General features: G+C 43.4%; 1 protein-coding gene across 1 annotated transcript; it reads right to left on the bottom strand.

Annotated features, from left to right (window-relative positions):
• Nucleotides 1–833: 833 nt before the first annotated feature.
• On the bottom strand, nt 834–15,121 carry PDIA6 (protein disulfide isomerase family A member 6). The gene is made up of 13 exons (XM_066314799.1): nt 15,056–15,121; nt 11,928–12,069; nt 11,047–11,104; nt 10,321–10,447; nt 9,719–9,825; nt 8,224–8,357; nt 7,724–7,838; nt 6,702–6,842; nt 5,447–5,531; nt 5,281–5,353; nt 4,138–4,296; nt 2,125–2,221; nt 834–1,308 (listed from the first exon to the last, which is right to left on the bottom strand). The coding sequence occupies exons 1-13, from the start codon at nt 15,087–15,089 to the stop codon at nt 1,240–1,242; spliced, it is 1,341 nt and encodes a 446-aa protein (XP_066170896.1). The 5' UTR covers nt 15,090–15,121; the 3' UTR covers nt 834–1,239.
• Between the last annotated feature and the right edge of the window lie 3,057 nt (nt 15,122–18,178).

The following is an 18,178-nucleotide window of genomic DNA, read 5'->3' as shown; positions in this document are numbered from 1 at the left end:
AGTTTTTACAAAGATATTTCAGTTAGAACAGTTCCATTAGAGCTCATCTGCTGGGATGATTTAAGAGTTGGAGCACATCTGCTCCAACGGAACCAGCAGTTACTGCTGGCTGCCCGTGGCTCTGACACTGCCTTTCATGGGATCAGCTACAGGCAATCTCTCACAGACACCAGATGACAAACATCCACATTACATTATTTCCTTGAAGGAAGGGGAATCTTTCAGCTCTTTCATTCCTTATTTATAAACAAGCTGATCACATGAGGGTCACTTCACTAGACACCAAGATACAAGACATGGAGAGCAATAAAATAATAGTATTTGTATTAAAAAAGCAGCAGTAAACATCCCTATTCGCAGTCCTGATTCCCCTTCCAAAGGAAACAGCAATTTCAGATCAAAATGCCAGATGGAAAGTGAAGAAATATTACCCAATTTGCTGGAGACAGCACCAGGGTGGTTTTCTGTTAGCACCTGGAAATCCTTACACCCTACAACACAGATTAGCTTCATCACTAATCCAGAGGAAAGACCCAACAGCTCCCAGCATCTCTCATTGCAGCAGCAACCTCACTTCCATTGTATTAATGAACTTAAGAAGTCTGGCACAAAGAAAGAGAAAGCCCCTGAGAAGAAATAGGAAAAGGAAGACTGAAGAGCATTTAAACTAAGATTGTCCATCTTATCAGGCTTTAGGCTAAACTGTCAAGATCTCACAGCAAGGAGGTGGTTTAGGACTCCCCTCTGCACATGCCTCTATCACTTTCAAGTGTCATCCAGTATGGGACTGCTTGTACTATATGCACCTTTCTTACTCTATACAAGACTAACACTGTGTGTCAAAAAATATTTTATTCTTTAATTGAAACAGAAGCTGAGCAGGTTCCACCTCCATGAAAAAAAATTACATTTAAAATTGGTTACACTAACAGCCTCCAGTAACACTCAAACAGCACATTATCAACAAAATAAAACCCAAGATGTTCCAAAGAAATATCCATGTTGTCCTCAAAATATTTGTTACACAGAATACAATCAAGTTTACTGGTTATGACAATTCATAGAATTTCTGCAATGTTTTCTTGAGATGCGTACAGTCCACTGCTGCAGTGCATCTAATAGCACAGTGTGTCATGTGCTACTTCTCCATAAAAAGGCCACTGAATTATCTGTCTGATTGTGATCCAGGCTGCAAACTGCTGCACAGGCTCTCCCAAGAAAAGAAGTTTCATGAAGATCTCACAGCTCATCTTTTCCCAAGTCATCCAGATCCACATCACTGAGATCAATGTCATCTTCAACTGGAAGCTGTTAAAAAGGAAAGGTTTTGAGTACACATTTAGAAGTGCTTAATGCTAGGAGATCCTCTAGTTGGAATGATTCTTACTTCATCCTGAGAGTAAAGCTCTCTCTTGTCATCTCTTTCATTCAGAAAATCTCAAGTGCACTAAGCACAAGACAAGTGATCAGAGTTTAGACTAGGAGGTTGTTTTTTACTGATCAGAATACTCTAGATGAAGGCTCTACAAATAAACTATGTAACAAAGCTACTACCCTATTTTGTGGTTTTATCTATCTGAAGTAGATCAAAGGACTGCAAGTAACTTTGGTTTTTACAGCCATGTTAAACCTTAAGAAGGTAGACTTGGTCACCATGTTATTTATCACACAGGCTTTACCTGACAAGCTTTCTGGCATTAAGGACCTTGATGGCAAGGTCAGCATATTGCAGAACCCAAGTCTCCACAACACTGGGGTCTTGAATGCATGCACTACCACCTCCCTTAGTCAGCACTGTAATACATTTCTGCCTAAAGGTATCCAGCTTTCAGATCACATCCTAACAGTTAGGCAGAAACATCTGGTTCACAATGTCAGATGATCAATGTACCAATTGTATAAACAATGTATATACAATTGTATATATTGTATATACAAATACAATGTACCAATGTACCAGATCAATGTCTGCTGGCAGGATTAAGATAAAGGGAAACTGTCAACATAACTTGCCACCATCTTGTAAGAACAAGAACTTTGACACTGACAGGTGTTAGTTACTCTATTGTGTCACTTCTAAGTACAGCAATCCCTCAGCACTTTCAGAAATGGAGCACCTCTTACCTCACCATCTTTGCCATCCCAGGGTTCAACTGAATGAATTTTGGGGAAAGCTCCACCACCCACTGGTGCTGTAGAACCGCGACCAACAGAGAGTTCCCTGAGAAAAAACAAGTAAAAGTTAAATTTAAGAAATTCCTCCAACCTCCATCCACCTGGAAGAGAGCCTGCTTCAGATGAGAGTAATACAAGTTCAAGATTTCATCTCTTTAAGTAGATCTTAACTGTCAGGATACAAAAATGACAAAGCCCTTAAAAAAGCACTGAAAATATACAACTGGATTCAAAGATGTGTGAGACACACACTCTTTCAGATTTCAGCAGTGTAAAAATCCCAGATTACTGCAGCCTCTTCAACAGTTTATCACTTAAGGCAACTCCAATGGGAGTCTGTAATTCTAGTAGTGGAAGTCACTTGCAAGTGTTCATTGAAATCACCAGTGATCTTTAGGGAGACAGCCTCCATGGGTTCCAAAGGGTACGAGGTAACCAGCTTTGTTTGAGACATTCCATCCTAAACTTGCTAATTAGGCAGGCTTAAAAAGCCCAGCATTAAAATCCTGAGGAGCTAATACTTTTGCATTTTTCAGAAGCAAATAAGACTGAATTAGCATTCCTCCCCAAGTGGAGTTCACAGTTTTTATGCTCTTCACAGTGCCAATTTCCTTACCTGCAGTCAACACTGCTGAGACTGCCTATTAGATTGCAGAAGCTGCCTACAGCTGCTGAATGAATGGCCAGCCACACCAGCTGTGATTATGCTGCTTTCTCTAGGCAGCACAGCTGAGCTGAAGTGTCACAAAGAGATTATTCTAGCAAGTAGTGCTGCATGGTAAGACAATACAAACCAATTACCTAATGCAATATAAGCTGTTAAACTGGCTGTTGGGTCCTGGAAGCACCATCCAATGTCACCCAGGAAGGCTTCACTAAGATGGACTTTACAGACTAAGAAATTTTGCCATGTCTGACAAAGGCAGACACTTTCATGTGCATTACTACAAACTGTCTGGTATTTCTCTGCTTGCATCTGTATCCTGAATTTAACTTGATGCCCTAAAATGTTCCTTTTTTGGCATTAAGAAGAAAGTCTGACCACTTTTCCAGGTAAGAATATAGCACTGATTCCATTAGTTCAGTAGGAACTGCATTCAATTAATGTGCTTCTTATGGCAAGGTGGGGAGAGGCTGTTGCATTTACTTTTGCAATTCTGGCTGTTCTGCAAGGATAGACATGGAAACACTTCTAATGTAAGGTCTCAAGGGTAGGGTTCTTGCATAACTTATGGCAGCTGATACTTTATGTGGAAGCAGAGTTCCCACTTAACTTTGACCACCCTAAAGTAACAGTTTAAGTTTAGCTGCTCTGTTTCAGTGCTGCTGCCACCTTCTGTCATCTCTCCATTTCCTCTCCCTATTCTATTTTTCTCAGCACTGGCTCTCGCCCAGCTACACAAGAGGCAATTTCATGGGACTTGTGCTGAGCAGTGAGCTATTGACTTTTTTGATGGATTGTTTCAACTCTCCCAATTTATCAAGAGCCAGGAGAATGGAAAGGTGAGAAAAGGAAGACAGGGCCAAACTGAATCAGAAAGATGAACAGTAATATATACAACCTCAAGAACTTAACAGCACCCATTATGATTCCCAAACCGGGGACTTTCCAATTACTAATGACGAGTCAGAATGCACTATTTGAAGTAAATGGAATTCATTAGTAAGTTGTTTCTTAAGTTACTAGAGAAACAGAATTTTTCAACATCAAAGTCCACTTCTGTTTTCAAATGTACTAAAACTACCTATCTAAGTCTAAATGGCCAACTAATTCTGCACACCACAAAAAGGTAATGACTGCTTTACTGCAATCCCCATTGAAACCATTCCTTTACTCCACTGAATTCTCATCTTAATTCTCTTGTGCTGGCAAGTCTTGTCTGATGCAGCAGATTTTGCTTGTGATCTAAAGAGTCATAGCTCCAGATACAGAAAGATTTAAGTAACTTAAAGATTTCACACCTGAGAAACTCATTAATCCCTTGCTCACTGAATGATCCTTTCAGAAGGGCAAATTTCATCTTCCGAGCATTAACAGCTGCCATTGCTGGATATCCAAAGCCTCCAATCCCCAGAGAACTCTCAAGATCTGACTGAGCGCCTGCTTCTGTCCACAGCCACCTTGAGGAAAAGATGAAGCAGAAAATTAATAGTGAGGATAGGCATTACAATAATTTTCAAATCACATATCCTGCAATCCTGCAGAGTTCAAGTGGGGCTCTATATTGCCCTTGACACTTTCAAAGTCAGCAGGGAAAAGCAGAGTCCTGATCTTGAACCTTGCAACAGAAGAAAGCCCCCTCTCAGCAGCACCTCTAGGCCAGTCCCACCCACACAGCCACCAAAAGCTGGGTAAGAACAGCCACTAAACACAGTGCAGTTATGTTAGCAACCTGAACGCACTGATACACTTTAGCCCGTATTAGGGGGAAGGTTTAAAAGTACTCAAGTCACAGATCTAAAGATTATAAAGTCCTGCTCAAATATCACTGTGGGGGATTTCTAGCTCAGGACACTCAGTCTCAGCTCCTCTCATCTTCGCAAGACCCCTAAGGAACCTCTGGAATGAGCCAATCTGAGCATTTGCCCCCAGGCTTTCATGCCATTTTACTCCTCTTCACAGCAGTCAGTGTGATAGAACAGCTCTCACTTTCCTGAGAAGTCCCAGAGATCCTAACCTGCACCTGAGTGAAGGAGGAGTAAAGGCATAGCCTGCTGCCCTGTTTCTTTGAGAGCATGAAATGTGTTAATGAATGGCAATTTACTTGTTTTTCTGAGACTTCAACAGTCACAATGGCAGACTCACCAACCAGCAAAAGATGGTAGAAGAAATCTCTCTAAAATACTTGAGTATTCAGGACAAGAGTAATAGATGCTTAATCTCATTAATGCTTAGATATCACTTGTAAATACAGAATTTGAAAGGTGGATGAAAAATTTAGTGACAGCATTCCCATCTCCAGAAATTAGTGAAATACCAAGATATGCTACCCCGAAGAAGGAAAAACTCTTTCTGTATCTAAACAGGTATCATACAATTTTATCTCATTACCCTGATAAATTCTCACATCTTTTCCAAGGTGACCAGTGGATAGTAACACTTACCCCCACATTTTCTTTTTGTATTTTTCAGCCATTTTTAACATGACATCCAGGTAAGAATTTCTCCCTGAAGCTCCTGTTTGTTAAACAGAATTGGACAAGTTAAAATACACAACTACATGCTTTAAGTGACAAATTCATACAGAAGTCTGCTTGTTTGTATGTGTACCTGTGTCAAGAATATGAGGCAGGACAGAAATGATGCAGAGCTGATGAGCATCACAGGTACTCTTCAGAACATCCTCACTAATTATCTAGAAGAAAGCAGCACAAAGTCAATGACAGTAAGACGTGGTTCTTCAGTTGTGACTGTACTCCAACAGCCTAATAACTCCATCCTGCAAGGTAGTAAGCATTAAAACAACTTGACACAAAAGTTTACAAGTCTCTTCCACTTCACTGCCCCTCCCCAGTACAAGAATAATTAACAAAGAATTCACAAAGTCTTCTGTTGAGACTTGCAGCAACAGGAAACTATGCAGTACCAAATAAAGCTTACAGAAGGCACAGTCAGGTGTCACTTATTGCTCAAAATGACTGTTCTTGCCCAAGGCTGGAAAGAGCACCTCCAGGCCCATGCTGCACAGGGACAGCCAGCAGAGGCAGCCTTTGCTGTGGATGAGGGTGCTCAAGGAACAGTAACACTGGTTTTGTGGGATCAGTCTCAAAAAGGAATTGATCCAGTGCTCTCTGACCTTTGATTGTGTATCCCACCAGTAAATAAATTTCTAAGCATGCAGACTCTGATATATGTATCAATTATACGCATATACACATACATCAACATATATTCCTGTATTAATATTAGAAAGCACTCAAAATGAAAAAAAAAAATTAGAAGGATAAGAAAGATTAAATAAGCACCATATAAAAATATCTTTATGTTTATTAATAGTACAGATATTTTTTGTTTTTTCCTTCTTGCATTCCAATGGACTGTCTTGCATGTACCTCACTTTGGAGACAAGTGATCACCATTTCAAATCTACTAACAGCAGGCTGAAAAAAGAAGGCGCCTGACAGGGGGTGGAGTTTTTTGGACAACAAGCAAAACCACTCATCATGCATCTCCTAATGGACAGCTTGCAAATGACAAGACCATGCTCTCTTATTGTGAGGAAAGAGATGGGGCACAGAATTCAACCTTTTCACTCATTCCTCAAGAGCAGATTCAGACACCCTGGCACCATCCTGTCAATGCCTCCACTGTATCAATTCTGATCATCTTCCTGACAATAACAAATTGACAACAGAAATGAACATTCAGCTTTTTGTTATTCAAAGCTTGTCATCCTTTACTTTCTGGGGCAAAACAGTGCAGCAGCACCACACTTAGGTAGTTTTATTAAGAGTTCAGATAGACCTGTAAAAACTGCTGCAAGAGTATGATGGAAAAGCAATCTGAGAAAACGATATGTAGGTACCTCCAGGAGCTCAGGTGGCGGTGCATTATCAGAAAACAGATCCAGAGCACGAGCAATGATATCAGATCTAGTTCTCCCACCATCATAATCAACAGGGTCTTCTCCTTTCTGGAAGATTTTAATGGTGGGAAATCCACGAATCTGTAAGACAAGTTTAAACCATCAGCTCAAATAAACCTGTATATTTATGGTGGAAATTATCTGATGTCCACTACACTAAGAGCAAGGGAGGAGATTCAACATCTTCGTCTATTGAGTCTCACGTGTTCTGACTCAACTTGAATTTTGTAGCTTCCTACTTTTGCAACAGTTCAGAACATGTTAATGTACACTAAAATGCTGCTTTAGGGTTTTGGCCTGATGAATCAGCAGTGGTTTCATCTCAATTTAGACGCACCAAGCGCTGCAGGTTTAAGCACCATGAGGACTATCTTTACCCTTGATATTTATTAAACATTAATTTCCTGATTTCTCTGGGAGTGGACAACACTGGGCATACATGGCAGCAAGTGGACCTTAAGCTCCTTCTGCTACACTTCCAGTAAATCTCACTCAGTGCTCCCTCTACATTGTCAGCCATGTGCAGCATATTATAAGCTCCGTGGACTGTACTAAAAATTCAAGAGTATTCATTCTCCTTTGGTGAGCAACACACCTGGTCTGGGCAGCTGATATTGTCAGAGTGATCCCTGATAGCTGCGTCCAAGAGTTCCAGAGATGCTCAACCAGCCTACAGTCTCAAGAAAGAGACTTCTCCCTCCAGATGATAAAGGTATACAAGGTGTTATGGAAATAAATAGCCTTTCTTCTCAGCAACAGCCAGAACAATTCTTTTTCCTCTTTCTCCATTTATGTTGTTACTGACATTCATTATTTGTGGGAAACAAATTGAATGTGTCACTTATTTTTAGCACAAAACATTTAAGTAGTACCATATTAAGGAACAGTTCAGTAAGGATTGAAGAGAAATCTGACTTGGTAGAGATGGAAAGGAAATTGTAACCACTGCAGGGCACACTCACCCCATATCGGCTTGCCAGCATCTGATTGACTGTTGCATCTACTGCAGCCAGCTTTACTTTTCCTTTTGTTTGTTCCTTCACCTCGGTCGCAGCAGCTGCCCATTCTGGCTCCAGGCTGAAAAACAGAGTACAAATGCCCTAAGTTCTCTCAGAGCTAGCAACAGTATATCACACTTCAACATTATGTAGCATGTTTCACTAAAGAAAAACTCTCTTGCTGAGAATGACAGCTAAGAGGGTTATCCAAACAAGACTGATGTCCTTCAGGAAGGAATGGAAATTTTATTATAACTTCCAGATCTTATTTCTACTGATAACTGGAAATTTTACTGCTAAGGAGGAGTGCAGCCAGAGCAGTGCCAAGGGGCCCTGAGCAGAAGCCCACAAATTTTTATTAGATCACCTTTACAAGAAAACTCACTCCTCTTTTAGGGGATTACAGATATTACACAAAACAGACACTAACAAGAACTGAATTGTTAAAGAAAAACCTCATTTACTTTTTGCAGTGCCCACACCACGGGGCATAAAACTCCACCATCCACACATCGTCACTATTTATGACATTCTTATCAAAGCTGTCATCAGTCAGCTCAATCACATCCTTCTCATCTCCACCTCCGCTCTCCCGGCTCTGTAAGAAACAAACAGACCCTCATGTAAGAAGTAACCAACACTGGTCTCCTACGCAGGCCAACTCCTGTGTGTGTCACACTGAACCAAATGATCTTTATTTCAGCAAGATACAAAACAGGCAGTGTTAGGTCATGCAACTTTCCCTTTATAAAACTGACAGTACACACAGCCCACTTCCCACAACATTTTCAACACACAGCAAATGAATCTTCTCTAGAAAAAAGATAAATTGGGTCAAACTGACTACCAAGAAGATGTGGAAACACTTTTTCAGCTCTTCATGCACTGATCTGTCCATGAAGAAAGTGCTCTCCAACCTCCACCTCCATCTGGAACCGAGTCCTGGTTTCCAGGCAAAACAAATGTGTGGGAGTTTGATACACACTACAGGGTACAGTCCACCCAGCTCTTCTATGTGGCCACCCTGAGGATGTCAGAATGTACTTGCATCACGACTCAGAAACAGTAGTAAAAGCCAGAAGCTTTTCAATTTATCTTCAGGGAGAAATCCAGCAAACCAACTTCAGAAAAACACTACTAAGTTAAAAAACTTTAATCTGTCTAATTTAGACTAGGATTAGGTAAGTGATACCTGAACCACCTGGAGAATGGGGCTAACAGGAACCTCAAAGTTCAAAGGGAGATGCACCTAGAGAGTAACAACCGTATACACCAGTACACACTGAGAACTGACTAGCTGGAAAGCAATTTTTTAAAGAGAAATATAACTGTCCTGGTGGACAAGCTGAATATAAACCAGCACTGCAATCCTGTGGCAAAGTGGTCAACAGCCTCCCAAGCTGCACTAGGCAGAGAGTTGCCAGAAGGACTGAGGAGGCAATCTTTTCTTCTGTTCAGCACAATATGAAACACCTGGAGTGCTAGGTCTAGGTCTACACTCCCCATATGACATGCATGCACACACTGGAGCAAGTCCAGCCAATGGTCAGAGCTGATTAAGGGCTTTGAGCATCTGACATGTGACAAGAGGGTGTAGGAGAGTAAAGAAAACAAAGGCAGGCTCTTTGCTGCAACACGAGACAAAAGGGACGAAGTTCAAACACAAGAAATACCATTCTATGATTCTATAACCTAGAACATAAGAAGAGAGCTTTCTACTGTGAACACAGTCAAACACTGGAACAGGTTGCCTGGAGAATGCAGTCCACTTGGTGTCTCAGTTCTTGGAGATACAACTTTAGGGACTGCAATCTGCTCCAGCTGGCCCTGCACTGGGCAAGGACCTGGACTAGATAAAATTCCAGACACCCCTTCAAAATCTGTGACTGAATTGAGATGTTTGATCTCATGTACAAGACAGTCTCCAGCTGAAAAACAAACACACATTCCCTCAAATACCTGTTTTCCAGAACTGTATCCTCCACTTCTGCCACTTAGACGTCCTTTCACCAGGGTCCGAAGAGCACTTAGAGCAGCATCGACAATGGCGTCACTTGTCCTGCCACCTGCAGGGCAGCAAAGTAAGTGATCAAACCATCAAAAGGTCAGTTTAAGGTAGGCTCTTACCTTAATTACAAACTTAATCCTCCCTCACCCTAATGATCTTACAGGAAAAGCAGGACTGGGCTTTTGAGTGATACAGTACTAGTGGTGGGACATCTGACTTAAACACAAACAGTAAGACGGACTTCACTACAGCTTCTCATTACTTGGCTTTTCTGATGAGGAGTGACTCTATGGCAAGCTCAAAAAAAACAGGAAGTAAGGAGTATTCCTTGAAACTTCCTATCAAGCTCCAACAACTATGAACTGCAGGTGGGACTGTTAGACAATGCTAAGACATACACAATTTGGTCACACCACTCCCACCCATCTGTCTCTCCATTACTACAAGCATTAGACAGGAAGGAAAAGCCACCCAACACAGCATTAACAGCTACCAGATTACTGCATTCAGGGAAGTTTTTAGGCATGCAACGTCTAAAAATTCATCACATTACCCTGATAATCCTCTGCTTTGTTTTTGTTGGCTCCAAATATCTTGATAGTTGGAAACCCTCTGACTCCATACTGTCCACCCAAGGACTGATGTTTATCTGCATCTACTGCACCCACTTTCACTACACCCTGCAGAAACAAAACAAAAAATGACACCCAAGACTTCTAGAGCAATTTAACACCTTTTATACTCTGCTGGAGACACAGGGGAGAAGAGAGAAGGGGGGAAGACAGGGGCAGTTACTAGGAGTGCAACAGAACAGAGGTATTTTACACAGAACACTATAAATGTCCACTTCTTTCTTCAGTGTGACAAAATAAAATTTTAAATTGTTTCATTATTTTGTTTGGTTTTCTAAAAAGGAGAATATATATATATTTTACATAGGCAATCACAATATGACTAATTTTTCTGTAATTGAAAAAACAGTCAATACTAATGACTTAAAAAGCTGTTTTCACTCCTAGAGAATAGTAATGAGAATTCACAGGGACAGAACTGACTTTCTTCCTCTACAAGTCAATGGCTTCTTTTAAAAAGGATACAACAAACCAAACCAAAATCCCAAGTTTTCAAGTTCCTGAATAACACCTTCCTGGCTAGACGAGCATGATTAAAGTGATAATGGTTGTAAAGACCAAACCCCTTCACGTTCCCAATCCAGATACCAAACAGCCAAACTCTCTTCAATCCACTTCTACAAGCACATTTGAAAGGCTAAACTTACTTTTAAAGCTGTTGCTGCTTTCTTCCACTCAGGGGTTAGTCTTTGACAATGACCACACCTTTTAGAAAAAACAAACAAAAAAATGATAAATGTCATTCAGATCTGACAACTATTTTAGTCACTCACATCAAACAGTAGGAGACTGAGGATTTACTCATGAAAAGAGCCTGTGCCACAAGATCACACCATCACTCAGGCTTCTGAAGAAAAACCTCCACATTATATAGAGTGCAGCAACACTCAAAGAGGCACAGCAAGGCTCCCCCTAAACCTCTCCAAAAAGTGTCAAGCTGCTGCAACAAAAGGCCATTTTCTCCAGAATGTGGAGCTTTGGATGTCAGTATCACAGAGTATTTGTACAAAGATAGAATATATATATATATATCACCAGAATTTAAATGGAATAGACTCCATACGCTGGACCTGAGCAGAACAGGACACAAAGAGGGATGCTAAATTAAGATGCACAAAGCCAGTATATTTAAATGGAAATTGGAAATTTTAAATGTGAGTTCAGATCTGTGCTATTACATCAGAATTATTCTCAGAAACACAGAAATGAGAAATTTTCTCACTTACCTACTGCACTTTAATCAGTAATTTTTAATACTAATTTAACCAGAAAAAAATCCAGTAGAAAAATGGCGTAGGTTTTGCTACCAGACTCTATCTGCCAACTTGAAATGCTAATTCCTGCCTTTTTCCCTCATGAAAATACTTACAGCAGGAATCCCAAGTACAGCTATTTTGCTAGTCATGAGGCCAACAAACTGAAAAACTATGCTACCAACAAGTGAAGGAACCCTTGAGCTGATCAGCAGCAGATTCCTGTGCTGCTCCTCAGTCATAAGAGCAAGCAAGAACACAGCTGCAGTTCTTACCATGGGGCATAGAACTCCACAAGCCACAGGCTCTCGCTCTGAATGACCTCCTTGTTGAAGTTAGTTGGTGTGAGCTCTATCACATCATCACTGGCTGAATATAAACCGTTAACTGCCAGGAACAAAGTGCAGCTCACTGTGCCTACAACGAAAAGCAAAGACATCAGCAGTCCTGTTGGAACATTTACGACCCTCCTGTAGCCATGGCTCAACCATCTCCCCACTCTTCACAAATCACCAGTGCTGGGAAGGGATTCTAGTCAGACCAGATTTAAAAAGGAAGGTAAGGCAAGATATATGCTCTCCCTCCTCACTTAAAACATGATTCACGTAAAATAGGGTCTGTGCCTAAAGCTAGCTGGAGTTGTGCCACTGCTATGGCTCTCCACAGACTTGTGTCAAAGCTCCTACCCTAACTCCTGCTGGTACCAGACCATCAGAACTTCTGCAGGGATCTCCACCATCAGCTATGTTTTCTTTCAGTTCTTATAGAAACTCCTAAGCCAGTTGTTCAAACCTCTTGCACAGCAGGCACTCAAACACATCTTTTATAGGATCACATCACACAGGACTGTCCCAACTAGGATTGGCACACTTATACTGATTTTAGGACCAGCACTTGATGCCCTGGTAGTGCATCATTCTTGCTCACGAGGATCTTAGTCTACCATTAATTTGTGTCTTTAGGAACAGACTGGAGAAAGACTGCTAAATCTCTCTGGTTAACTACTCAAGCGCCCTGAGAATGCTAAAAGAATAACATTAAAAGGTAGAAGAAAAGTGCCTTTTCTTATGGCTTTGTACTTCTGATAACTTCTGGAACTTATTTTTGCTTGAGACTTTGTACATAAAATCTGATTCTTCCTTCTACATAGTCAACCAGGGAGACTGAGAAATGACTTGATGAGAGATGACAAACACCTCTGCTACAAAATCCACATGACAAAAGACTTTTCTTAATCCACTTGTGACTGGAGGGAGTAAGAGCTCAGACATCCAGTCTGAGTCAGAACCAGATATTAAAAAGCTTTGCTGCAAGTGGTTAACAGCTTGAATGGGAAGCTGCACATTCTCTCTCAAGACTCAATATGAGAGAAAAACAGGTCAATGATGCAGAACCTCTACAGCACATGGTATACAGACTGTACAGCATCACCTGCACTTTATCAGTCCCACGCAATAAAAGCCAGTTTCATTACCCCTATTTGCAGGAGAGGAAAGCTGACAGAAGTAACATCTTCCAGGTTACTCAAGCAGAGATCAGGACTAAATTGCCACACCATAAACCAGTGCCCTCTCCACTGCACCACTGCCCCATCCTATTGGTTTCTTTTAGCACGAGGATGCAACCCTTTTCTTCTGGGGTGATCAAAATGGGATTCCACCACCAGATGTATGTGTTAGATTGGCTCTGTCTCTTTAGTATGCCCATACACAAGCAACACTTCGTCAGCACTGACCAACTGACTTCCAAGGCAATCCGTGGCTGTCACAGCATGTTACAGTGACCTACAGTAACAGCTGCTGCTGGGGTAGAGTAAGAAAATAAGGATGGGAAAAGCTCCTTGAATGTTACACTGACTCTCAAGAGGAAAGACCTCCTCTAGACAGAATGATACCATTAAATTGAAATCAGCATATTCTCGCTTCACCTTTTAGGTGATCTCTGGCAGAATACATTCAGAAGACAAAATTCTCTCAGCCACTTCTGTCCCTTGAAAGAGAGAAGTTCTAGCTTATGTAAATACACCTGCTAAAGAGAACTTCCAAAAGAAAGCACATGGTGAAATTCACCTAGTTCCCCATCACTGCATTTTTTTAAACTATGAGTCATGAACTGGTGGCATAACTTTCCTTTCTGTAGTAAAACATTCAAGATTTAATTCAACTTTAGCAAAGAAAAAGATCGTTTTCCTACAAGTATTAAGCCAGATAAATGCAAATCTGTCCTTGTTATTAAGGAAAAAAAAACCAATCCGATAATCTGATTTCAAAAGTTGTTTTCTAACGTAAGCAAATCACACAGACAGAAGCATCAATAAACCAGCTAAGGCAGCACCATGGTGGTATTACTAGTCCTAGCTGAACCACTAAGTTGCAAGTCGGGAGATCTATTATTAAAAAAGCTTTTGTCACGGGATGATGATGATTCTGTGAGCTCCTCCTACCATTGCCCCCTCCCGCAGCAGTGCTCGGTGTGCCGAGCCCACACATCCCTGCACACGTGCGCTCGGCGAGCCACAGCCTGGAGCACAGCTCCCGGCACCTTCGGCGTTTCCATCCAAGGGCCCGAGCGGGAGCCCTTTACCGATTCCCCCGGCACACAAGAGGCGGCAGCAGGAGCAGGGGACGGGGAACATCAGCCCCGCTCGGACTCCTCCGTCTGACCTCGGTCACTGCACTCGGCCTGCCCCCAAGGCACCGGATCGCAAGGCAGGGCAGACAGGCACGAACACCGCCGTTGGCTCAAATCACTCAAATCAAAGAAGGTCTTTGATTAGGGTGCGAGATAACCATCGCTTTCTTTTTATGGTTTATTTTTTCTGCTCGGATCTTTAGGATCTCTCGGATCTCTCTACGTGTGCCTCCCTAACCCACCGAGCAACCCCCGCGGCACAGACCGGCCACAGCCAGACCCCGACTGCCAGCGCTGCCCCCACAGAATCAATGGGCTTGGGAAAGCCCTCTGAGATCAACTCCAGCCCATGACCAATCCACCCATACGTCAAACAGACCATGGCACCCATTGTCGCGTCCAGTCTTTCCTAAAACACTTTCAGGGACGATGACTCCACCACCGCCCCGGACAGCCCGTTCTAGCAGCTAATTACCCTGTGTGTGAGGAAATTGGTCCTAAGGTCCAATCTAAACCTCCCCTGGTGCACCTTAAGACTATATCCTCTAGCCCTAGTGCAAGCAGTCTGGGAGAAGAGGCCGATCCCCACCTGGCGACAACCTCCTTTCAGGAGGCTCTCCGCTCCGCCCGCCGCCCCGGCAGAGCGGCCACACGGCCCCGGGCCTCTCTCCCTCCCGCCGCGATGGGACCCGCAAAGCCAGGGAAAGGGAATTCGCATCCCGCCGTGTCCCGCTGCCCCCTCAGACCGCCCCCGGGCCCTCACGGCTCCTACCCCACCACAGCCGGCCCGCGCCGCGCACCCCCATGGCTGCCCCGCTCCCTCGGCCGCCGCCGCCGTCGCCACGGCCTGCGCGCCCCGCCCCGCCCCGCCCCGCCCGCGCCACGCGCCCCGCCGTGGCTGCCGCGCATTGGCCGCGCCGGCGGCCGGGCAGCGCCGCAGCCAATGGGGAGCGGCCGCGCCAGCCGCTGCGGCGCACGGGGCGGGGGGAGGCGCTGAGGGGCGGAGGCGGGGGAGGAAGAGGGCGGTGGCGGCGGCCGGGCAGCCGTGGAGTTTCGGAGCTGCCGGGGGCACGACCGTGCTGCAGGTGGCCCTGGTGAGCTCTGGTGTGCCGGGGAAAGCTCTCTTAGTCTGCTTCCAGCAGTTTCCGAGGATCTTGCCCTGCCCAGAGCGCTCCCGGACGCTCCCGCCTCAGCGCTGGCGGGTGCCCGGGCCTGGGCCAGACCCCGCGCAGGCCTTCAGGGAGAAGGAAGGCAGAGCAGGGATCTGTGCTGTTGGATGGCCGAGCTGCTTTGCTACAGCCTCTATGAAAACAAACGCAGAGAACTAGATCTGAAAAAAAAATGTTTTCAATTCGCAGGCTCGCCTTCAGGAATTAGCCCGGCTGAGTCTGCTGCAGTCTGGGGAAATACAAGCAGGGGGAGGGGGCTGGTGCATGCTGAGAGAAGTGCTGTTAAGCCCCTGGTAAACCGCCTGCATCCAACAAACGCTTGGAAACTTTTGAGTCCAGCAACACAGCGTGCAGGTGGCTCTTTGGTATGAAAATAAAGCATCCGAGTTCAAAAGCACTGGAAACAACTGATGAGAAAAGCTGGTATTCTGTCCCCCCTTCCCCCAAAGATTACACATTGCAGGTGGGCCCTAAGGCTTGGGGCTATGTATTGGGCACAGATTCAGACAAAGGCTTTTGCAGAGCTAGGATTACACGATTAAGTGAGTTGTGAATTTTGTAGTATAGTAATTGTAGCTGAATTTAATGTACCATTGAAATAGATTTTTTCAGAAGTTGTCTAAATTTTATCCCCATCCACATCCCCACTGCTTCATGCACACAAATAGCACTCTTCAGTATGGTTCAGTCCTGGGTTTTGGGAGAATGGAGCTGTTAGAGCAGTAAGAATAGACAGCCCTTTTTAAGGGCTCAAGTTTTCCCTCAAAAATTTTCAGAAAGGGGGGCACAGAGATACACGGAATAAATGTGTTTATCAGAATGGCTCCAAAATACTGACATGTTGGCATTTCCATCCCTAAAAGGGCAGGCTGCTGAGCAGGCAGGTTCAGGTTTGTGGCACTTAGTAGATCTTAAAACATGTCTATTATTCTACAGCAAATGGGAGCTGCTTTGCAGACCATCAATGAGTATTTCTAAAAAGGGTCTAGTAGGTTCCACTATGTGGTGAAAAAATGAAACATGAGAGTCAGTGAACTGTTGAGCAATTAGCATGACGTTAGCTCCAGGTAAAATTCTCAAACCCAGAAATCATAAAAGAATCACTTCATAGCGTGTAAATTAGCAGAGACAATTGAGAACTGGGGGCAAGGCGAGAGAGTGACTAATAGAAGCACATGCATAAAGATAAGAGTTATTTCTACGGATGTCTGCTACAGTAAGTTGAATGGTTGTATTTAACATTTCTGTAGCACCAAGAAACATGTTACTGCTGAATAAGAACCTTTTAAGACAGATTTTACTGCCTCATCAAATTCCTAGTGAGTTTCTGCAGGAAACAGTTCTGCAGGAACAGCTGGACGTTCTTATGTGTGTTCTGGAAACACCCATAAGACAGTGCTGACAAATATTAGTCGAGTGATAAATGCAAAAAAGAGGGAAACGGTAGAGACCATGTGATAAATCAGTTGCCTTCAGACAAAACTCATTAAAGGTGGTGTTATAAATAACAAGTCCAATTTCATAAAAATGCCATTTTATTGATAAATTTTGTGAAATAGAATTTTATGGAAAAAGCCAAAATCAATCGGACAGCATGGACCCCGGGATTGATGCTGGGTGAACCTCACATCCGACAGCATGCCGTATCCTCCCTGGTTCACCAATTCTGCCCTTGCACAGTCCGCTTTCATACAGTTTTTCTTGCTTGAGGCAAAAGTTGCGTCACCCCATTGTCCACTCTGTTGGGGTTTCAAATTCATATTTCTTTTCTTCCCCTCTGCTGGTCTGGTGAACGGTTTTCCAGGCAGTATTGGGGCTCCTGATTAGACTTACAGGAACTTGGCATTCTCATGCCCACCGGTCCGATAAGATCCCAATCAGGTGATGAGCACCAGGTCGGTAGCAATCCCGTCTCTGGATAAGGCCCATCTCCTGGTGGGGACTCCCTTCTTTGTTTTGCAGGTGAATGGGTCTCTCATTCCTGGAAGCGGCTTGTAGTTGCACCACACTTTTATTTCAAGGAGGCAGTGGCATTTGATACTGTATGTATTTTTATACAGGATATCTATCTAAAAAGAACGAATTAATTCCCCAATATTTATAACAGGTGGTAATGAGCTCGTGTGGGGCTTTGCTATCTCAGTGAAGACAGTGTTTGAATGGAATCTCGACAAAGGTTTAGATGCTTCTGCATTAGAGCACGAGCTTTGATGTATTAGTGCCAAAAAGTCTCATGTGGCTCATGGTACATACACAGGGGAATAGAGGAAAGATACTTTGTTTGCAGAGGTTAATGAGCTAAGTTATTGTGTGTACATTTAAAGAGACGTAGATATTTGCAGGGACAGGATTAGGAGGGGCTTTACAGATTTCTGAGGTTAGCAGGCTGATGAGCATACGTTGTTCCATGTGTGATCCTGTGACACCTCATGGGTGTGTGCAGGGGAGCCGGCTGACACCACACCTGACATCGGTTACTAGACAAAGGAAGTGCTGTGTTTGAAGAACACTTCTACAGGACACTGAGATAATCAATATTACAAATGTAAGAAATAATCTTGTATTCCAGGAGTCTTGCCTGGCTCCTGCCTTGGCAGATGATCATAAGGAGTGTAACACAGAGGCATTCTGACTTTACAAGTTCTGGTTGCTTTCTGACTTCCAAATTGAGATGGGGCTGAGTATTTCTGTAGTGCAGTTCACCGTAAAACATGCTTTGCCTGAAT

Source organism: Sylvia atricapilla, chromosome 3 (assembly GCF_009819655.1).
Source record: "Sylvia atricapilla isolate bSylAtr1 chromosome 3, bSylAtr1.pri, whole genome shotgun sequence".
Lineage (NCBI taxonomy): Eukaryota > Metazoa > Chordata > Aves > Passeriformes > Sylviidae > Sylvia > Sylvia atricapilla.
This window is presented reverse-complemented; position numbering and strand designations above follow the sequence as displayed.